Genomic DNA, 19,388 nt, shown 5'->3' with positions numbered 1-19,388 from the left:
TGCCTGTCAATCAAGCAGAGGCGATCGCTATCCTGCTATGGCCTTCGGCCATCCCGCATGCGCAGGCACACTATGGCGCCGGCACATGAGCAGCAGGGACCCGTTCGCTCTGCTGCGTTAAAACGCAGCGAGCCAATGGGTCAGAATGACCCTCAATATTCTAGCAGCTTGTTGCATCCAACACAACTGGTCAATCACAAAATGAGTCCCATCAAAAAGTTGATTTTGTACCTAGCGACAGAACTGGGACAATGCTGTGTGACGCTGAAAACCCGGAATACGGGTGAATTCCGTTCCGTGCGAGCATGGCGGGTGTAACTGCGGACCACGTATGTACGCATCGGAACTGATCACAATACACGTTAGACAAGTATGTGTAAATACTCACAGCACCACAAATGTGTTAAACACCATGTAGCGCCCCCCAGTTCACATTATGCCACAGTGCCCCCCACACTGATGATGTAGCGATGTGCGGGGGGACCTCCAGAGTGCGATGAAATGTTGACATGGTCAGAATCTCAACAGTCTCTCTTTACAATATCCCTAAGCCTAATGTTGACATTTTAACTACGTCAACATTTCATACAGCATGTCAACATTTTTTCCATACCAACATTTTCCATGTGTCGACTTTTATGATGTCGAAATTGTATTAATCTAGACATGACAAGTTCTTACTATCGACTTTGTGGTCTCAACATTATCAATGTCAGTATAGTGACCGTCGACTGGATGGCTGCATGCCCTCATTACTTTCCGTGACCGCTCAGCTTATGTAGTGATCTAGGGAATTGTTACGATTACACTATAACTAGTTACCAGCCCGTTAAAATGACGGAACAGCAGGGTCAGACTGGCCCACAGGGGTACCAGGGAAACCACCGGTGGGCCCCACTGCATGAGGGCCCACTCCTTCCTCTTGGGATCAGGTTCTAGACTGTGCACTTGTATTATACATGGTAGATATGTTGCATTACACTGCACTAAACTATTGTGTATTTCAAGCCTCTGTGGAGGCTGGCCACACCCCCTTTGTAGGCTGGACACACTCCTAAGTACGGGCCCCTATAACTGCATCCCCCCGGTGGGCCCTTCATGACCCAGTCCGACACTGCGGAACAGCATAACGGTAATGTCAGTTCCGCGCGCTGCGTGCCAGAATGGAGCAACACTTGAAATGCTCTGTCAGGCGCCATCTAGTGGCTGCCGGCACGCAAACACTTGAATTCCCCCCATAGAGGTCAGGAGCAGCGATAGCCTTTTATTATATAGGATGTTCTCGTTCACAGGCATTATAATAATGTTTTAACATTTCCTATTCAGGGCCACCTAAATATAAGACTTTCCATATGGCAACCTCACACGGGGTCGGGAAATCAGCCTGACATCAGCTCTCGCACATAGATGTCCTGGCTGATATTACAGTAACGTGTCATATACTGTCTGACCCTGTAACACAGGCTGCCGTCTCCCTGTCTCTCTATAAACTCCACGTCCGCGGTCTACCTCTCAGCCAGAGCACCAGATGTTTCTCCTGCTCTCTGTCCATCCTGACAACCAGCCACATCACACAGCAGCAACGCCCTGCGGGTCGTGTACACACTAAGGGGATCATTTAGGGTTAGGAGCAAATCCCGCTACTGGGTTTAGGATTTGCCCCTGGAGAAATGTATCTGGGCTGAAAGGTGGGGAAGGGACAAAATAAAAAGTACAACAGACGGTTTTGCTGGAACCCTATTCTGAGCGTTAGGACGCTGCAGTCACCCCATTTAGTGTCATCTCTTCTAGGGGTGGACTATTCCACCCAGGCTAATCCTACGCAGCGCGACCAAGATGGCTGCCTCACCTGGTACCTGTGAGGGTGGAATACAAAAGCCGTGGAAGTTGTGTATTATTTATGTCTGTGGCTTGTCTATTGCTGTATTACTTATGGGACGCAGTTAATATCCCGAAGGACGAGATCCCGGCGGTTGATATACTGACGCCAGATTCCTGGCGTCTGAATACCGACGGTGCTCGGGATTACCAGTGTCAAAATACCGACAGCTGGAATCCTGATTGTTCTTCCAGCGGGACGTGCTGGCGTCCTGCCGCGAGCATGCGGGGGGGGGGGGGGGGGTTTAGACATGAGAAGGGGGGTTAGGGTGCAGGGACGGGAAAGGTATGGTTAGGTACCGGGGAGGGAGGGTTAGGATTAGGTACCAGGGAGGGAGGGTTAGGGTTAGGTACCGGGGGAGGGAGGGTTAGGGTTAGGTACCAGGGAGGGTTAGGGTTAGGTACCGGGGGAGGGAGGGTTAGGGTTAGGTACCAGGGAGGGAGGGTTAGGATTAGGTACCGGGGGAGGGAGGGTTAGGGTTAGGTACCGGGGGAGGGAGGGTTAGGGTTAGGTACCAGGGATGGAGGGTTAGGGTTAGGTACCGGGGGACGGAGGGTTCGGGATAGGTACCGGGGATGGAGGGTTAGGGTTAGGTACCAGGGAGGGAGGGTTAGGGTTAGGTACCAGGGAGGGAGGGTTAAGGATAGGTACCAGGGAGGGAGGGGTAGGTACCGGGGAGGGAGGGTTAGGTATAGGTACCGGGGAGGGAGGGTTAGGTATAGGTACCAGGGAGGGAGGGTTAGGGATAGGTACCGGGGAGGGAGGGTTAGGGATAGGTACCGGGGAGGGAGGGTTAGGGATAGGTACCGGGGAGGGTTAGGGTTAGGTACCGGGGAGGGAGGGTTATGTATAGGTACCAGGGAGGGAGGGTTAGGGATAGGTACCGGGGAGGGAGGGTTAGATACCAGGGAGGGAGGGGTAGGGATAGGTACCAGGGAGGGAGGGTTAGGGTTAGGTACCGGGGAGGGAGGGTTAGGGTTAGGTACCGGGGAGGGAGGGTTAGGGTTAGGTACCGGGGAGGGAGGGTTAGGTATAGGTACAAGGGAGGGAGGGGTAGGGATAGGTACCAGGGAGGGAGGGTTAGGGTTAGGTACCGGGGAGGGAGGGCTAGGGATAGGTACCAGGGAGGGAGGGTTAGGGTTAGGTACCGGGGAGGGAGGGTTAGGGTTAGGTACCAGAGAGGGAGGGTTAGGGATAGGTACCAGGGAGGGAGGGTTAGGGTTAGGTACCGGGGAGGGAGGGTTAGGGATAGGTACCGGGGAGGGAGGGTTAGGTACCAGGGAGGGAGGGTTAGGGATAGGTACCAGGGAGGGAGGGTTAGGGTTAGGTACTGGGGAGGGAGGGTTAGGGTAAGGTACCAGGGAGGGAGGGTTAGGAATAGGCACTTGGAAGTGGAGATTAGGGTTAAGCACCACAGGGGAGGGTTAGGTTTAGACACCCACAAGGGAGGGTTAGGGTAGGGGGCAGGGGAGGGTTAGGGTTCTTTATGTGGGGTTTTTGGGATTCTGATGGTCAGGATGCTTGTGTCGGTATTATAACCGCCGGCATTCCGTCCATCGGGATATCATATTAATGCCCAGATTTATCAAACCTTGGAGAGTGATAAATAGCACAGTGATAAAGTACCAGCCAATCAGCTCCTAACTGCCATTTTTCAAACCCAGACTGTGACATGACAATTAGGAGGTGATTGGCTGGTGCTTTATCACTGTGCTATTAATCACTCTCCAAGGCTTGATAAATGGGTTCCAAATCCCTTACTTACTGTATATCTCCTGTATTATGTGCATGCAGAAGCCGGGAGTGGTATAGAAAGTCTTCAGTGTCTCGGTAGACAGTCATTAGGTTGACCCCATACAGTCGACATGCGTTAGGTCGATGGGGTCAAAAAGTCGACAGAGACAGAAGGCCAACAGGTAAAATGTAGAGAGTGGGTAAGGTCACCAGGCACTTAAAAGTCGATAGGGTCAAAAGGTCGACACATAAATGTTTGACACAAGTTTTTTAAAAGTTTTTTGGTTTTTTGGGTGTTATTTTGTATGTTTCATCATATGTGACCACAATCAGTCGAAATGTCTGCCCTCGCTCCGCTACCGCTGCGTTCGCCACCGGTCACTATTCCCATTCGTAGTCCACATAGATAGTGAATCAAGCAATAGCTGGGCAAACATGTAAAAAACATGTGACTACCATTTGTGTCGACCATTGTCATGCCAACCTATTGTACCTGTCGGCCTTCTGTTGACCCTTTTGTACCCTGTTGACCAAATGTTTGTCGACTATATGGTGTCAACCTATTTCTTGTTGACCTAGACACTGTGACCTATGACCCGGATACCGCAAAGGCCGCAGCATAACGCAGGTATGACCATGGCACAGTGAGCGCATGGCTACGTCTCCATGTAATTGCGGTCCCCTACAGAGACGCGTGGCCCAGGTGATCACTACCCACTCCCACCCCACTCAGTGCCCCCGGACATGGCTTGATAAAAGCATGAGGTCAATGAGAGGTGCAAATAGTGGATGATGTCAGCACTAGCCGGCTGCTAGCCATTGACTGGTTGCAAATATGTTGCTAATGGTGACACATGCACTATCGTCATTGCTTGGACACATATTATTAATTGTTTGTGTTAGAGAAAAAACAATTTATACTCTGATACCGCAGCTCACCTGCATTATGCCATGGTCATTTTCAGGGGGGGGGGGGGTAACAATGAGAGTGCGCCCACTGAGTAACAGTGAATGTAGACAAGGGGGATCATTCCGAGTTGATCGCCAGCTGAAACTGTTCGCTGCGCAGCGGTGATGCAAAAAAACGGCACTTCTGCGCATGCGTATGCGGCGCAATGCTCGCGCGCGACATACTTTCACAACGGCCAGTGTAGTTTCACACAAGGTCTAGCGAAGCTTTTCAGTCGCACTGCTGGCCGCAGAGTGATTGACATGAAGTGGGCGTCTCTGGGTGTCAACTGACCGTTTCCAGGGAGTGATGGAAAAAACGCAGGCGTGCCCGGAAAAACGCAGTCGTGGCTGGGAGAACGCAGGGCGTGTTTGTGACGTCAAATCCGGAACTGAGCAGTCTGAAGTGATCGCAAGCCCTGAGTCGGTCTGGAGCTACTCTGAAACGACACAATTTTTTTTTTGTAGCTGCTCTGCGATCCTTTCGTTCGCACTTCTGCTAAGCTATAATATACTCCCAGTGGGAGGCGGCATAGCGTTTGCACAGCTGCTAAAAACAGCTAGTGAGCGATCAACTCGGAATGGCCCCCATGGTTCTTCCGTTAAAGAGCCCCCTTTAATGATAAATTAAGACGGGCTCTTAAGGGTAACACAGTAACAGTGGCGGTTTGAATTTAGAAATGTTCAAATAATTTTTAATTATTTTTAAATATTAGTATTTAAAGATGCCAAAAAAATACTTTGACATATTATCATTGCTACGGATGTGAACCGCGAACCAAGATTGTGAATGAACTGCGCAGATTAGCGCGATCCACACAATTCAATGTACACAGGCAATGTACAGGAGACATGTCCGCGACATTGAGCTGATAAGTCTTGATCTGTTCATGAATTGGTTGTATGGGGTAATTGTACTAAAGCTTCTAAAACAGAGAATTGGTGCTGTCGCCCGTATCAACCAATCAGATGCTGTCTGTCATTTTCAGAAAGGCAATAGAGAAATGAAAGACAGTCAATAAGTAGTTATGGCGCTAATTCAGACCTGGTCGCTGGGCAGAGATTTTTGCACTGCTGCGATCAGATAGTCGCCGCCTACAGGGGAGTGTATTTCCCGCTTTCTAAGCTGTTTGGTAACAAGTTCTCGCATTCCCTGATCAGAAGCTGACAGGGCATGCTGGGACTCTTTGTCCCACAGCTGCCAGCTTCACAGCCTGTTTTATATTCCCGTCCTAACACTCCAGCATGCCTCCAAACTCATGCTCTGGCCTCCAAGCATCCTGACTAACGTTCTTGGCTTTGCCATTTGGCAGTTGTCCCCCGCACGCTGTCACTTTCATGTTTGTGTTTGTGATCCGTCCGTTGTCTCCGGCTGAGTAGACGGAACAGAGCGGCCATGGTCTGCCTGGACTGTACTGCGCTGCTGGATGGGCCCCGGCTCTCTCTCGCTAGGTCCTGGAAGTATCAGTAATTCCTCATGATTTCACACGTATGGAATGTACATCTCCGAGAAATGAGGGATATAATGTTTCCGAGTTCCGTCCTCCCCGTATCCTTCCACGGGAATGATCTCATTAACATTTTATATTGGGCGCTGGTATTGATTAATCGCTGGAAGTAACGGCTCTCTGCTCCTCCTGCGACGCTTCGTTAGTGAGCTGCAGAGAACAGAAGCCTTTCCAGACCACCCAGGGGATAGCGAGGAGGAAATGTAAACATAGGCTCAGGGAGTGACACAGTAATCCTATACTATGACTGCTCAGGCTGCATCCCAGGGCTCTGGTGCACAGGGCGAAAAGCATCTGGCTTAGCACAGATTCTCACACCTCATTCAGCGAGGGAGACGCAGCACCGTGCCGCAGCCGCTAACCGTGTTTATCACAGGGGTCATTATTTGTCAACAGTGCAAACTAAGGGGGTAATTCAGACCTGAACGCTAAGGAGCGAATTTTGCAGACCTGCGTTCAGATAGTCGCCGCTTACTGGGGGAGTATATATTCGCCGTGCAGGTGTGCGATCCCATGAGTAGCAGAGCTATACAAACAGATCTTGTGCAGTCTCTGAGTTGCCCAGGACTTACACAGCCGCTGCGATCACTCCAGCCTGTCCGGGACTGGAATTGACGTCAGGAACCCTCCCTGCAAACGCATGGACACGCCTGCCTTTTTCCAACCACTCCCAGAAAACGGTCAGTTGCCACCCACAAACGCCTTCTTCCTGTCAATCTCCTTGCGATCGCCCGTTCGAATGGATCCTTCGCACAATCCTGTCGCTGACGGCGATCCCCGTTGCAGCCGTGTGACGCGCCGGTGAAGTGTGGTGCATAGGCATGCGCAGTTCGGATATCATCGCTGGCTGTGCGAAAACGCAAAGCAGCGATCAGATCTGACTGACCCCCTAAGACAATAGAGGGGAAACAATTTATGATGGTGTTGCTTATATTTGTTTATTTATAGTATGCTAATAAGGGGGTACACTTTTTTTCTCCCTTGTTCCCACCGGTCAGGGGTACTATGGTGGTACCAATGCTAATAAGCACTGGCCTCTCATCCCCAGGTGCGTGTGCCGGAACAGATGTGGCTGGAGATGCGCAGGTGTTACATGTGCTGTCACTGTAATGAGGCGTATGCAGCGTACAGGCTTGTCACTGGCTTATGCAACATGCAGGCCAAGGTGGGACTGGCCCACAGGAGTAGAGGGGAAACCTCCGGTGGGCCCCAATGCCTGGGGGACCATCTCCTCCTCTAGGGTTCAGGTTCCAGACTGTGGGCCTACTTCAGACCTGTTCGCTCACTAGGGGTTTTTTTGCAGTCCTGCGTTCGCATAGTTGCCGGTCTAAACTGTGCATGCATATGCACCGCAATGCGCAGGAACATCGCGCAGGTACAAAGCGGATCTCCGCTCAGCGATGGGTTTTTGCGGAGGATCCACTCGCACAGGCGTTCGCAAAGAGATTGACAGGAAAAAGGCGTTTGTGGCTGAAGTGATCGCAGCGGCTGAGTAAGTCCTGAGCTGCTCAGAGACTGCACAAAATGTATTTGTACAGCTCCGTTACACATGCGATTGCACACTTGCAAAGCGAAAATACACTCCCCTATGGGCGGCAACTATGTGAACGCAGGACTGCAAAAAGACCCTAGCGAGCTAACAGGTCTGAAGTAGGCCCTGTGTACTTACATTATGCATATGTTACATTATATATACAGTATATGGATATTTATCAAGTGGCCCAGACCAGGCACTCTCTAATGGTTAGCTAAGCCTCTGCGGCCACACCCATAAATATGGGCCCTTAACACTGCATTCCGCGTTGGGCCCTTCATGGCCCAGTCAGACACTGATGCAGGCTATACACTGGTCACAGCTTCCCGGAATGGAAGATTAGATATGACACTTGCACATATACTGTCAGCGTTTGCTGAAATAATAAATGTCCAATCTCCAAGCAGTGATTTACAGGGTGTTTGTGAGCGTCTCTATCCGGTACTACAGCAATAGCTGTGCTGTGTGCGCTGAATTAAATTGGTGCCTTTTTCATGCTCCTGCCAGCTTATTCCAGTTACAGGGCCTCATTCTGGGGTGGTCGCAGTGTTGCTGACACACGCAAGCAGGAGTCTGTGCATGCATCCGAGTCGCACTGCATATGCGTCCCCTATGGTTACCGCTCTGAGACGCAGAATGATATTGCAGGCAGAGAGATGCAGCGGGTGTCTCAGAGAGGTAATGGAGTCGGCTAGCCAGACGCGGGCGTGTAGCGCTCAGCGAATGCATCTAAAGACACAGTTGCACTGACACAGGTGGCCACGGTCAGATGCCAAAATTGCACCTGCCACAGGGTAGCAGCGATCTTCCATGTTGGGACTGATGGCCAGACCCCTGACTGTCCCGCTTTAGGTGAGGCAGTTCCGCTTTTCTGGGCTGTACTGCTACCCCACTCACAGGCTGCAGTGTCGTGCAGGGTGGAAAACTTAGAGTTACTGGGAGCACTCTGTCACCACAACCCTGCACAGCAGAGCAGTGGGGGAATAGATATCATGCGCACATCATCTTTACAGTGCGGGGAACACTCTGTCACCACAACCCAGCACAGCAGAGCAGCGGGGGAATAGATATCATGCGCACATCATCTTTACAGTGCGGGGAACACTCTGTCACCACAACCCAGCACAGCAGAGCAGTGGGGGAATAGATATCATGCGCACATCATCTTTACAGTGCGGGGAACACTCTGTCACCATAACCCAGCACAGCAGAGCAGCGGGGGAATAGATATCATGCGCACATCATCTCTACAGTGCGGGGAGAGCTGGGGGGCAGCCCATGTCTCCAGGTGTGATGTAAATGGGCACATGCCATGAGGTCAAGCTCCTTCCAGTGAGGCCACACCCATTTTTAGGAATGCACACGGGGTCCTGGTCTGTAACTTCCAAATGTTGGGAGGTGCCACAGAATGCGCTAAGGCTACAGAGTACCCAGGGCCAGATTAACAATTGGGTGGACGGAGCTCCAGCTGGCCACACAGTCAGCTGTGTTGTGTGTATACATTGGCCATTGGTACCGGTTATAGCACTGGCCACACCCACATAGTGTTGACCACACCCACACACTACTGGCCACACCCACTCAGCACTGTTCAAAGCTCCTCCCCTTCTCAGTATAGGCCCTTGAACATTTTCAGCAGCAGGCACATGTGGCCCTTAATCCAGCCCTGGGGGGAGATGTATCAAGTCTCGGAGAGAGATAAAGTAGAGCATTGGGGAAAGAGATGTCTTTGACTGCAAATGTGCAACTTTTACAGTAGATTGGAAAATGTAATGTATTATTATGCATTTTTAACTGTATTTGTTATTGTATTTTTAATATTGTTTCCACAATTAATTTGCAAAAAAATAGTTTTTGCGCAATTTCAGTTTTGCTGCGGCACATGAGGTGTGAAGTTCTTTTTGAGTTATTTAAATAATTATATTGCACAGATTACACAGGAACGGGGTTGCCTGTTGCCCCTTTCCTATCGGCATGCACCACAAAGTATAGAATTCCAAGTAAATACTTCCCCGAGTCGGCTTAGCCACGCACCCTGTAGCACCCAAATACACAACGTGCTGAACTTTAGTGCTGCTTTATTGAGCGTGTCTCTATATTCATTTTCTGAAAAGGATTTCCAAGTTATAATTTGCTTCTACCTATCTGAATCCTACATCAGGTTATACAATGACTGTGCATATGAACAAACATGCAGAAAGTATCGTACAATGCAAATGACCTGTCACTAATCTGATACATGTTAGCACAAGAGCTCTTATTGTTACGTAACAATGTGTCTTTTATGTATGATACAAATGATTCTCTTATGTCAAGGACGCATATTGTCTTATCCTTGGGGTGAAGGCTCCTCAGCGAGTGATTCCTCCTGAAATCGATGGGTATCGTTCAGGAGGTGTATACCCCATTATCAATTCAACACCACTGTATAATAAAAAGAAAAACTATTTGTAAATCGAAAGCTGCTGTGGAACTACAAGCCCCATCAGGTTTTGGGTTGTTGTAGATGTACGCAAACTGGATTTTTGTGCAGTTGGGTGATTATTGGCGGTCTGCACATGTGCTGCCGCGGGATTGGGACGGTGGTCGCAGTGAGGAATTATTCACAAGGTGATTGACAGTCAGGGGACATTTAGGGGAGGTAACGGGGGCGTTTTGGGGTTGTATTTGAGACTACGGCTGGAATCCTGTATACAGCTGCAATGGCTCCGGCGTCTTCCTTCCTGCAGCCAGGCTGCGCTGCCATAGGCTGCTCAGAACTTTGATAAAGGACTGATCTGCGACCGACACTGCGTCTTCATACGCAGCTATTGGGAATCCCAAAGCCACTGGTGGCTCTTTCACTGAATGGCCCACGTGCCAATCAGGTCCAGGGGGCAAAGCTTCATTGGTGCACTGGGTGGTAGAACTAGGCTCTGTGTCCAGACACAAACTGGGGAGGGTGCTGGGGGAGGGTGCATTTGGTCGGGGATAACCACTGTATGGTTCTACACCATCAACGGTGGCGAACCATTGGTAATTGGTAATTTTGCTATAAAACAATTGATGGTTTGTAACCATCGATGGTCAACCCAACCGGGACCTTGGGCGTTTTTAGGGCAGGAACTGGGCAGCTACAATGCGATCGCGTGGTATCCACCTTGAGTTGTGGGAGTGTCACAGGTGTGCCTTGGGAGTGTATGTAAAGCAGTGTGCAATTATAAGTCACACGCCTGCCAGGTGGAAGCCACTTTATAACGGATCTCTTGCATCCAGTGTTGCCGAGAGAGGGGGGGAGAGGGTACAAATTACCCAGGCCCAGGTCTGATGCAGGGGCCCAGGCCCCCTCCACCTTACCTAGCAGCAGCAGCAGCAGCTGCAGCTCTTTTCCTCAGCCCATCACACGCCGCTGTGTACTGGGCTGCAGTGTGGCCATGGAGGTGTTTAAAATACAATTTTTTTCTAAGGGTACATGACCACACCTCCTGTGATGAGGCCACGCCCCTTGAAAAGTACCTGGGCCCATCCCGGCTCTTGACTGCCCTGCTTGCATCTAGCTGGTTGGTATAAGTGCTAGTATGACTGCTGCTGTGTTTCACATAAAATCAGTCTGCGTTGTGGCTTTCCGCTTGCCGACGCACAGATCCACGTATCAGTCCCGCTGATTCCTGCATTAGCAGAAGAGAGTAAATCGGGCTTCTGCGTCTGCCGGCAACTACTGTACAGCCACTTTGCGCCTGACTCAGGCCCATTTCCCTCATCCTAATGATCTCAGTGAGGTGCAACCTTCTTCCAAACATATGTCTCAGTCCACTAGGAACTAGTGATATCACCCAGACCTGAGCCAGAACTGTTACAGGCTCCCAGGGAATGAATCATTTACTGTACATGGATTTTAAATGACTTGCTGACACATCGGGGCCATGTCAGGAATATTCTTACAATGTTATTTTTCTTCATTATTATATAGTTCTCCGGCAGTGATAAATCTATCTCTGTGTTATTTCAGGTCATTTTACAAAACACCACCACAATGCCACCTGCCCCTGCTGTCTCAGAAGAGTACACTAGGACACAGTACTGTAAGTGGCCCTGCGAGTGCCCCCGCGTCCGCCCCGTGTGCCCACCAGGGGTCAGCGTGGTCACGGACGGCTGCGACTGCTGCAAGACCTGCGCCAAGCAGCTGGGAGAGAACTGCACGGAAGCAGACACGTGTGACACACACAAAGGACTGTACTGTGACTACAGCTCGGACATGCCTAGGTATGAAGTAGGTGTCTGTGGACGTAAGTATCGCACGTGTTTCTTACTCATGTGTTTTATATTGTCTGCTCACTGTAAATTATATGCACAACAGGAGCTCATAGTACAGAGGCAAATTAAATCAAGGCAAAAGCTTTGGGCATCATCTCAAAGATGGCACAGGTGTTTCCACCCCCAGCGGCCATTCCTAGTGTCCCTCTCTGGTCCTTACAGCTGTATCACCTCGCTACCTTGTCTTTAGCCAAGTGTCACCTGCAAGGTAGGAGCAGGAGACGTCTATTTGCACACTGTGGGGGGAAATATGGTAAATCTGTTGAGAGAGATGAAGGTCCTGATTCATGTTTGTAAGTAAAGACAAAAAAAACAGCAACTGGCCAAATCCATGCTGCACTGCGGGTGAAGCAGATGTAACATGTGCAGAGAAAGTTAGATTTGGGTGGGGTGTGTTCAAACTGAAATTTTAATTGCAATGTAATAATAAAGCAGCCAGTATTTAGCTTGCACAGAAACAATATAACCCACCCAAATCTAACTCTCTCTGCACATGTTACATTTGTCTTACCTACAGTGCAACATGGTTTTGCCCTGTTACTTGCTTTTCTCATACGTACTAGAGGATGCTGGGGACTCCAAAAGGACCATGGGGTATAGACGGGATCCACAGGAGACTTGGGCACGTTAAGACTTTAAAAGGGGTGTGAACTGGCTCCTCCCTCTATGCCCCTCCTCCAGACTCCAGTTAGATTCTGTGCCCAGTGAGACTGGATGCACTCTGAGGAGCTCTACTGAGTTTCTCGGAAAATACTTTATGTTAGGTTTATTATTTTCAGGGAGCACTGCGGGCAGCAGGCTCCCTGCTTCGTGGGACTGAGGGGAGAGAAGCAGACCTACTTCTGTGAGTTTAAAGGCCCTGCTTCTTAGGCTACTGGACACCATTAGTTCCAGAGGGTCTGATCACTTGGTTTGCCTAGCTGCTCGTTCCCGGAGCCACGCGGTCGTCCCCCTCACAGAGCCAGAAGAAAGAAGCCGGGTGAGTAAAAGAAGACAAGAAGACTTCAGTTAAGACGGCAGAAGTTCTGCGCAGCGGTCGCGATGCGCGCCAGTGCTCCCACACACAAGCGGCACTACAAGGGTGCAGGGCGCAAGGGGGGGGGGGGCGCCCTGGGCAGCAATAAAACCTCACTATCTATCCTGGCATAAGAGGTATACAGTGCATAGGCACTGTATACAGACCCCCGCCAGTATAAATATCTAGAAAATAGCGGGGCTGAAGCGCGCCATTAAGGGGGCGTGGCTTATCCCTCACAGCTCTAAACAGCGCCATTTTCTCCTCACAGAGACGCTGGCCCAGCCAAAGCACTGCTGAACAGGTCACAGTGGAAAATGGGGGGGGGGGGGGGGGGGGCACAGTGTTCTGGTGCAATATATGTGAAAAGTAAAGCACAATAGATAGGGAGCATGGTGTGAAAGAGCTAGTAAACGTCTTCTGTTTATCCCTGACACAAAATAGTCAGTGTAATGTCAGTGGGTGTTTAGTACATGTGTGTCGGCATGTCTGAGGCTGAGCACTCTGCCACAAAAGCGGCTATGGGAATGTCTCAGTCGGCATCGCCGACGCCTGATGGTACTTGGTTCATGTACATAAGTGTCACATGTCGGTAGATGTATGTTTTTCCAAAGAGAAAACTATATGGGAGACACAGATGTGGGTGGGTGGGTGACCCTGTCGGCGCCAACAAATCTGACTGCGTAAAAATTGACAAAGCTATACCTGTATGTATATATGTATAATATATTTCTCTCAGACCCCTCGGGGTCCCAAAAAAAAAGAAAGAAAAAAAAAGAAATTTTATTTTGCCCAGTTACTACTCCCTGATATCGACATGAATACTGTTTCTTATGTCAACCATAATGTTTCCTGATTAGAGCCACAAAAATCAGCATTCAGTACATGTTTCATACACATTAAGAACGTATTGACGTCACTAGGGACCCTGCTGTTCCTGACAAAATATGTATATATACATACCCTCCAACATTTTACACAGAAAAATCGGTACAAATCCGAAAAGGGGGCGTGGCCGCGTGTAAAGAGGGCGTGGTCACGCCCCTTTTCCTATACTTTCAATGGAAGTTTGGAGAGGCAAAAATCGGTACAGACCATGAAAAAAAGGTACTGTACCTATTAAAAAGGTACAGTTGGAGGGTATGTATATATAGATATATGTGTGTATATGTGTATTTAAATGTGCATAAGGGTTTATAATGAATGCTGAAGTCATAGGTGTGCGCAGGGGGGATGCCTGGTGCGCACAGGCACCCCCTAATGTCCGGCACCCCGATCTCACATGCCTGATGCAGCGATCGCCGAGCAGGTTGATTACTGTCCCCTCTGCACTGCACCCTGTCAGGACTGCATTACTGACCGGACGCCTGGGTTAATCAAGGGTGCCACTGACACCGGCTTTCAAATTCCCAGCTCCACCTCCATGTATAAAAACAGTGTGATGTGACATGATTATGTCATGCTGCTCGCACGCCCATCCGTCACACCCGCCACAAGCCCACCTCTCTCCTTCTATGCTATGCCAACGCCAGCCACTGATGAGGATCAGCATGCAGCCAACGTTCCTCTTAGGAAGACAAATTCAATACTGGCAGACGGCCGGCAGCAGCATGGACACATCACTTGTTTTTCCAGCAGCGGCAATACTAGTCTGCGACTGTCAGTGTCAGTGAGAGACTGACTTCTAAGTAAGCTGCTGCATCTTGCAGGGGAAAGCGAGGGAGAGCCAGACCAGGCTGAGGAGGAACAGTGTAATTGCAGTGAGTGCCATCAGGGGTGTTTGTTTGGAGCACACCACAACATCTGACAATGTATCTGCTTTATTAGGATTGGTACAAAGGTGGATATTTTATATGCGTTGACCATCAATAGATGGTGCTAGATACGCCCAAAAGGCGGTGCTAGACACACCCCTCCGACGGTGCACCCCCTAACAAAATGTGCTGCGCACGCCAGTGGCTGAAGTAAAGTTATTCCTTTTCATGTGCTGGTCGCTCTGTAGAAAATACTCAAGGTCAGCCGTGACAAGATGGTTTCAAATCCTCACGAGGAGGCCGAGTGTTTATTCTTTTCCCGCCGTGGATAGAATAAAGTGAGAGTCGACCCCTGTCCTGCACGGGGCCCTGTCACAGAGGATCGTATACAGGAAGCTAAGTGATATTTTAATTTTATACGTTGATTATACTTGCATTACATGCGCATGGGGGAGTGCTTGTGTTCAGAAATGGTCGGTTACTTTGTCATCCGATATAATTACCCTGGGGAGAGATGGGATACTCCTTAAGTTGGGTCATATCTAGAACAGTGTAGCATACTACCGTGCGACTACAAGGCATTCGTAACTTTTGGGTTCGCGAGCCAATTCCATGGCGGTCTCGCCTAGGAGGGCATTGTGGATTCACCAAGGGGATGCTGGTGCTGACTCCTAGAAGAAGCGGAGTCTCTTCCCTATGAAGGTGAAGCCTGGTTTGCTGATGGCTTTGTTAATATGCTCACGGCAGATACCACTTGTAAGTCTACCTTCTTGCCCTAGGATACATCACTACGGTTGGGGACGCATTATTGTAGGATGCAGTCATTTCGACCGAATGGATAAGGTTTCCCTTTCCTTTACAGGTAAAGGAAGGTTAAAAGAGGTAGGAGGTCAGCTACCTTTTTCAAGTTCACAGGCAGAACTTGTCCTATGTTTTCTGCCATGTCCACCGCAGGACGTTGGGTCTATCTTGCGGGAGCCCACACCGGTGGGACCACGTCTAAAACTCTTCAGTCAGCCCTGGAAAGGACATGGACCAGTGAGTTAAGGATAGAGTCCCTAGTGGGACATACGGGAGTTTTTCCAGACGTTTCCCCTCACTGATTTTTTCAAATAGACTTTACCGATTCTCCTCTGGACAGGGAGGTAGGTAAGTGACGCAATACAAGAGTTGTGTCAGGATTAGTGATGTGCACCGGACATTTTTCGGGTTTTGTGTTTTGGTTTTGGATTCGGTTCCGCGGCCGTGTTTTGGATTCGGACGCGTTTTGGCAAAACCTCCCTGAAAATTTTTTGTCGGATTCGGGTGTGTTTTGGATTTGGGTGTTTGTTACAAAAAACCCTCAAAAACAGCTTAAATCATAGAATTTGGGGGTCATTTTGATCCCATAGTATTATTAACCTCAATAACCATAATTTCCACTCATTTCCAGTCTATTCTGAACACCTCACACCTCACAATATTATTTTTAGTCCTAAAATTTGCACCGAGGTCGCTGGATGACTAAGCTAAGCGACCCAAGTGGCCGACACAAACACCTGGCCCATCTAGGAGTGGCACTGCAGTGTCAGACAGGATAGCAGATTAAAAAAATTGTCCCCAAACAGCACATGATGCAAAGAAAAAAAGAGGCGCAATGAGGTAGCTGTGTGACTAAGCTAAGCGACCCAAGTGGCCGACACAAACACCTGGCCCATCTAGGAGTGGCACTGCAGTGTCAGACAGGATGGCACTTCAAAAAAATAGTCCCCAAACAGCACATGATGCAAAGAAAAAAAGAGGCGCAATGAGGTAGCTGTGTGACTAAGCCATACCTCCCAACTTTACAGTTACCTAAAGAGGGACATGCGCGCGGCGAAGCCGCGTGTGCTCCCGAAAAAGGGGGTGTGGCCTAAGAAAAAGGGCGTGGCTTCGCGGAGGACCCGCGACCGCGAGCCACGCCCCGTTTTCGTCACTGAGGGGGCATGCCCAGCGCTCTATGAGCCGCTGGCATGCCCCCTCTCCCTCTGAATCCAGTGAATAGACGCTGTGCGCATGCGCACAGCGTCTATTCACCGCTGCCCTGCTAAGCAGGGCAGCGAGACACAGAGACTCCCAACTGCCCCCCCCCCACCGCGGGACACTGCGGCCCGCGGGTGGGACAGCGGGACAGTCCCCAAAAAACGGGACTGTCCCACGAAAATCGGGACAGTTGGGAGGTATGCTAAGCTAAGCGACCCAAGTGGCTGACACAAACACCTGGCCCATCTAGGAGTGGCACTGCAGTGTCAGACAGGATGGCACTTCAAAAAAAATAGTCCCCAAACAGCACATGATGCAAAGAAAAAAAGAGGCGCAATGAGGTAGCTGTGTGACTAAGCTGGGCCCTCCCATCCACCCTTATGTTGTATAAACAGGACATGCACACTTTAACAAACCCATCATTTCAGCCACAGGGTCTGCCACACGACTGTGACTGAAATTATGGTTTGGGCCCCCACCAAAAAGAAGCAATCAATCTCTCCTTGCACAAACTGGCTCTACAGAGGCAAGATGTCCACCTCCTCCTCATCCTCCGATTCCTCACCCCTTTCACTGTGTACATCCCCCTCCTCACAGATTATTAATTCGTCCCCACTGGAATCCACCATCTCAGGTCCCTGTGTACTTTCTGGAGGCTCCACGGAGGAATTGATTATAATTCATTTTGATGAACATCATCTTCTCCACATTTTGTGGAAGTAACCTCGTACGCCGATTGCTGACAAGGTGAGCGGCTGCACTAAACACTCTTTCGGAGTACACACTGGAGGGGTAAAATAAAGCCAGTTTCTGCAAGGGCCTCCAAATTGCCTCTTTTTCCTGCCAGTACAAGTACGGACTGTCTGACGTGACTACTTGGATGCGGTCACTCATATAATCCTCCACCATTCTTTCAATGGTGACAGAATCATATGCAGTGACAGTAGACGACATGTCAGTAATCGTTGGCAGGTCCTTCAGTCCGGACCAGATGTCAGCACTCGCTCCAGACTGCCCTGCATCACCGCCAGCGGGTGGGCTCGGAATTCTTAGCCTTTTCCTCGCACCCCCAGTTGCGGGAGAATGTGAAGGAGGAGCTGTTGACGGGTCACGTTCCGCTTGACTTGACAATTTTCTCACCAGCAGGTCTTTGAACCTCTGCGGACTTGTGTCTGCCGGAAAGAGAGATACAACGTAGGTTTTAAATCTAGGATCGAGCACGGTGGCCAAAATGTAGTGCTCTGATTTCAACAGATTGACCACCCGTGAATCCTGGTTAAGCGAATTAAAGGGTCCATCCACAAGTCCCACATGCCTAGCGATTTGCCTAGCGGAATCGCTCTGTTTTAGCTCCTCCTTCAATGTCTCCAGCTTCTTCTGCAAAAGCCTGATGAGGGGAATGACCTGACTCAGGCTGGCAGTGTCTGAACTGACTTCACGTGTGGCAAGTTCAAAGGGTTGCAGAACCTTGCACAACATTGAAATCATTCTCCACTGCGCTTGAATCAGGTGCATTCCCCCTCCTTTGCCTATATCGTAGGCAAATGTATAGGCTTGAATGGCCTTTTGCTGCTCCTCCATCCTCTGAAGCATATAGAGGGTTGAATTCCACCTCGTTACCACCTCTTGATTCAGATGATGGCAGGGCAGGTTCAGGACTGTTTGCTGGTGCTCCAGTCTTCGGCACGCGGTGGCTGAATGCCGAAAGTGGCCCGCAATTCTTCAAGGCAACCGACAGCATCTCTTGCACGCCCCTGTCGTTTTTTAAATAATTCTGCACCACCAAATTCAATGTATGTGCAAAACATGGGACGTGCTGGAATTTGCTCACATGTAATGCACGCACAATATTGGTGGCGTTGTCCGATGTCACAAATCCCCAGGAGAGTCCAATTGGGGTAAGCCATTCTGCGATGATGTTCCTCAGTTTCCGTAAGAGGTTGTCAGCTGTGTGCCTCTTATGGAAAGCGGTGATACAAAGCGTAGCCTGCCTAGGAACGAGTTGGCGTTTGCGAGATGCTGCTACTGGTGCCGCCGCTGCTGTCCTTGCTGCGGGAGGCAATACATCTACCCAGTGGGCTGTCACAGTCATATAGTCCTGAGTCTGCCCTGCTCCACTTGTCCACATGTCCGTGGTTAAGTGGCCATTGGGTACAACTGCATTTTTTAGGACACTGGTGACTCTTTTTCTGAGGTCTGTGTACATTTTCGGTATCGCCTGCCTAGAGAAATGGAACCTAGATGGTATTTGGTACCGGGGACACAGTACCTCAATCAAGTCTCTAGTTGCCTCTGAATTAACGGTGGATACCGAACACACGTTTCTCACCGCCCAGGCCTGAGTTATCCGCTTTGCAGCAGGATGACTGCTGTGATATTTCATCTTCCTCGCAAAGGACTGTTGGACAGTCAATTGCTTACTGGAAGTAGTACAAGTGGTCTTCCGACTTCCCCTCTGGGATGCCGATCGACTCCCAGCAGCAACAACAGCAGCGCCAGCAGCAGTAGGCGTTACACTCAAGGATGCATCGGAGGAATCCCAGGCAGGAGAGGACTCGTCAGACTTGACAGTGACATGGCCTGCAGGACTATTGGCTTTCCTGTGTAAGGAGGGAATTGACACTGAGGGAGTTGGTGGTGTGGTTTGCAGGAGCTTGGTTACAAGAGGAAGGGATTTAGTGGTCAGTGGACTGCTTCCGCTGTCATCCAAAGTTTTTGAACT

General features: G+C 49.9%; 1 protein-coding gene across 5 annotated transcripts in view; it reads left to right on the top strand.

Annotated features, from left to right (window-relative positions):
* The window catches only part of CCN4 (cellular communication network factor 4), a 108,068-nt gene that overhangs the window by 70,054 nt on the left and 18,626 nt on the right, over nt 1-19,388 (top strand). Inside the window, exons 1-2 of one of the 5 annotated variants that reach the window (XM_063921252.1) lie at nt 9,276-9,372; nt 11,592-11,868. In XM_063921252.1, the coding sequence (XP_063777322.1) occupies nt 9,343-9,372; nt 11,592-11,868 (307 nt within the window). In that variant the 5' untranslated portion in view covers nt 9,276-9,342. Of the gene's footprint in view, nt 1-9,275; nt 9,373-11,059; nt 11,143-11,162; nt 11,362-11,591; nt 11,869-19,388 lie in introns of those variants that run through there. The other 4 variants (XM_063921255.1, XM_063921254.1, XM_063921256.1 and 1 more) reach the window with 4 other exon arrangements.

The sequence above is a fragment of the Pseudophryne corroboree genome, chromosome 5, assembly GCF_028390025.1.
Source record: "Pseudophryne corroboree isolate aPseCor3 chromosome 5, aPseCor3.hap2, whole genome shotgun sequence".
Classification (NCBI taxonomy): Eukaryota; Metazoa; Chordata; class Amphibia; order Anura; family Myobatrachidae; genus Pseudophryne; species Pseudophryne corroboree.
Note: the sequence above shows the minus strand (reverse complement) of the source record. Positions and strands in the feature narration are given on the sequence as shown.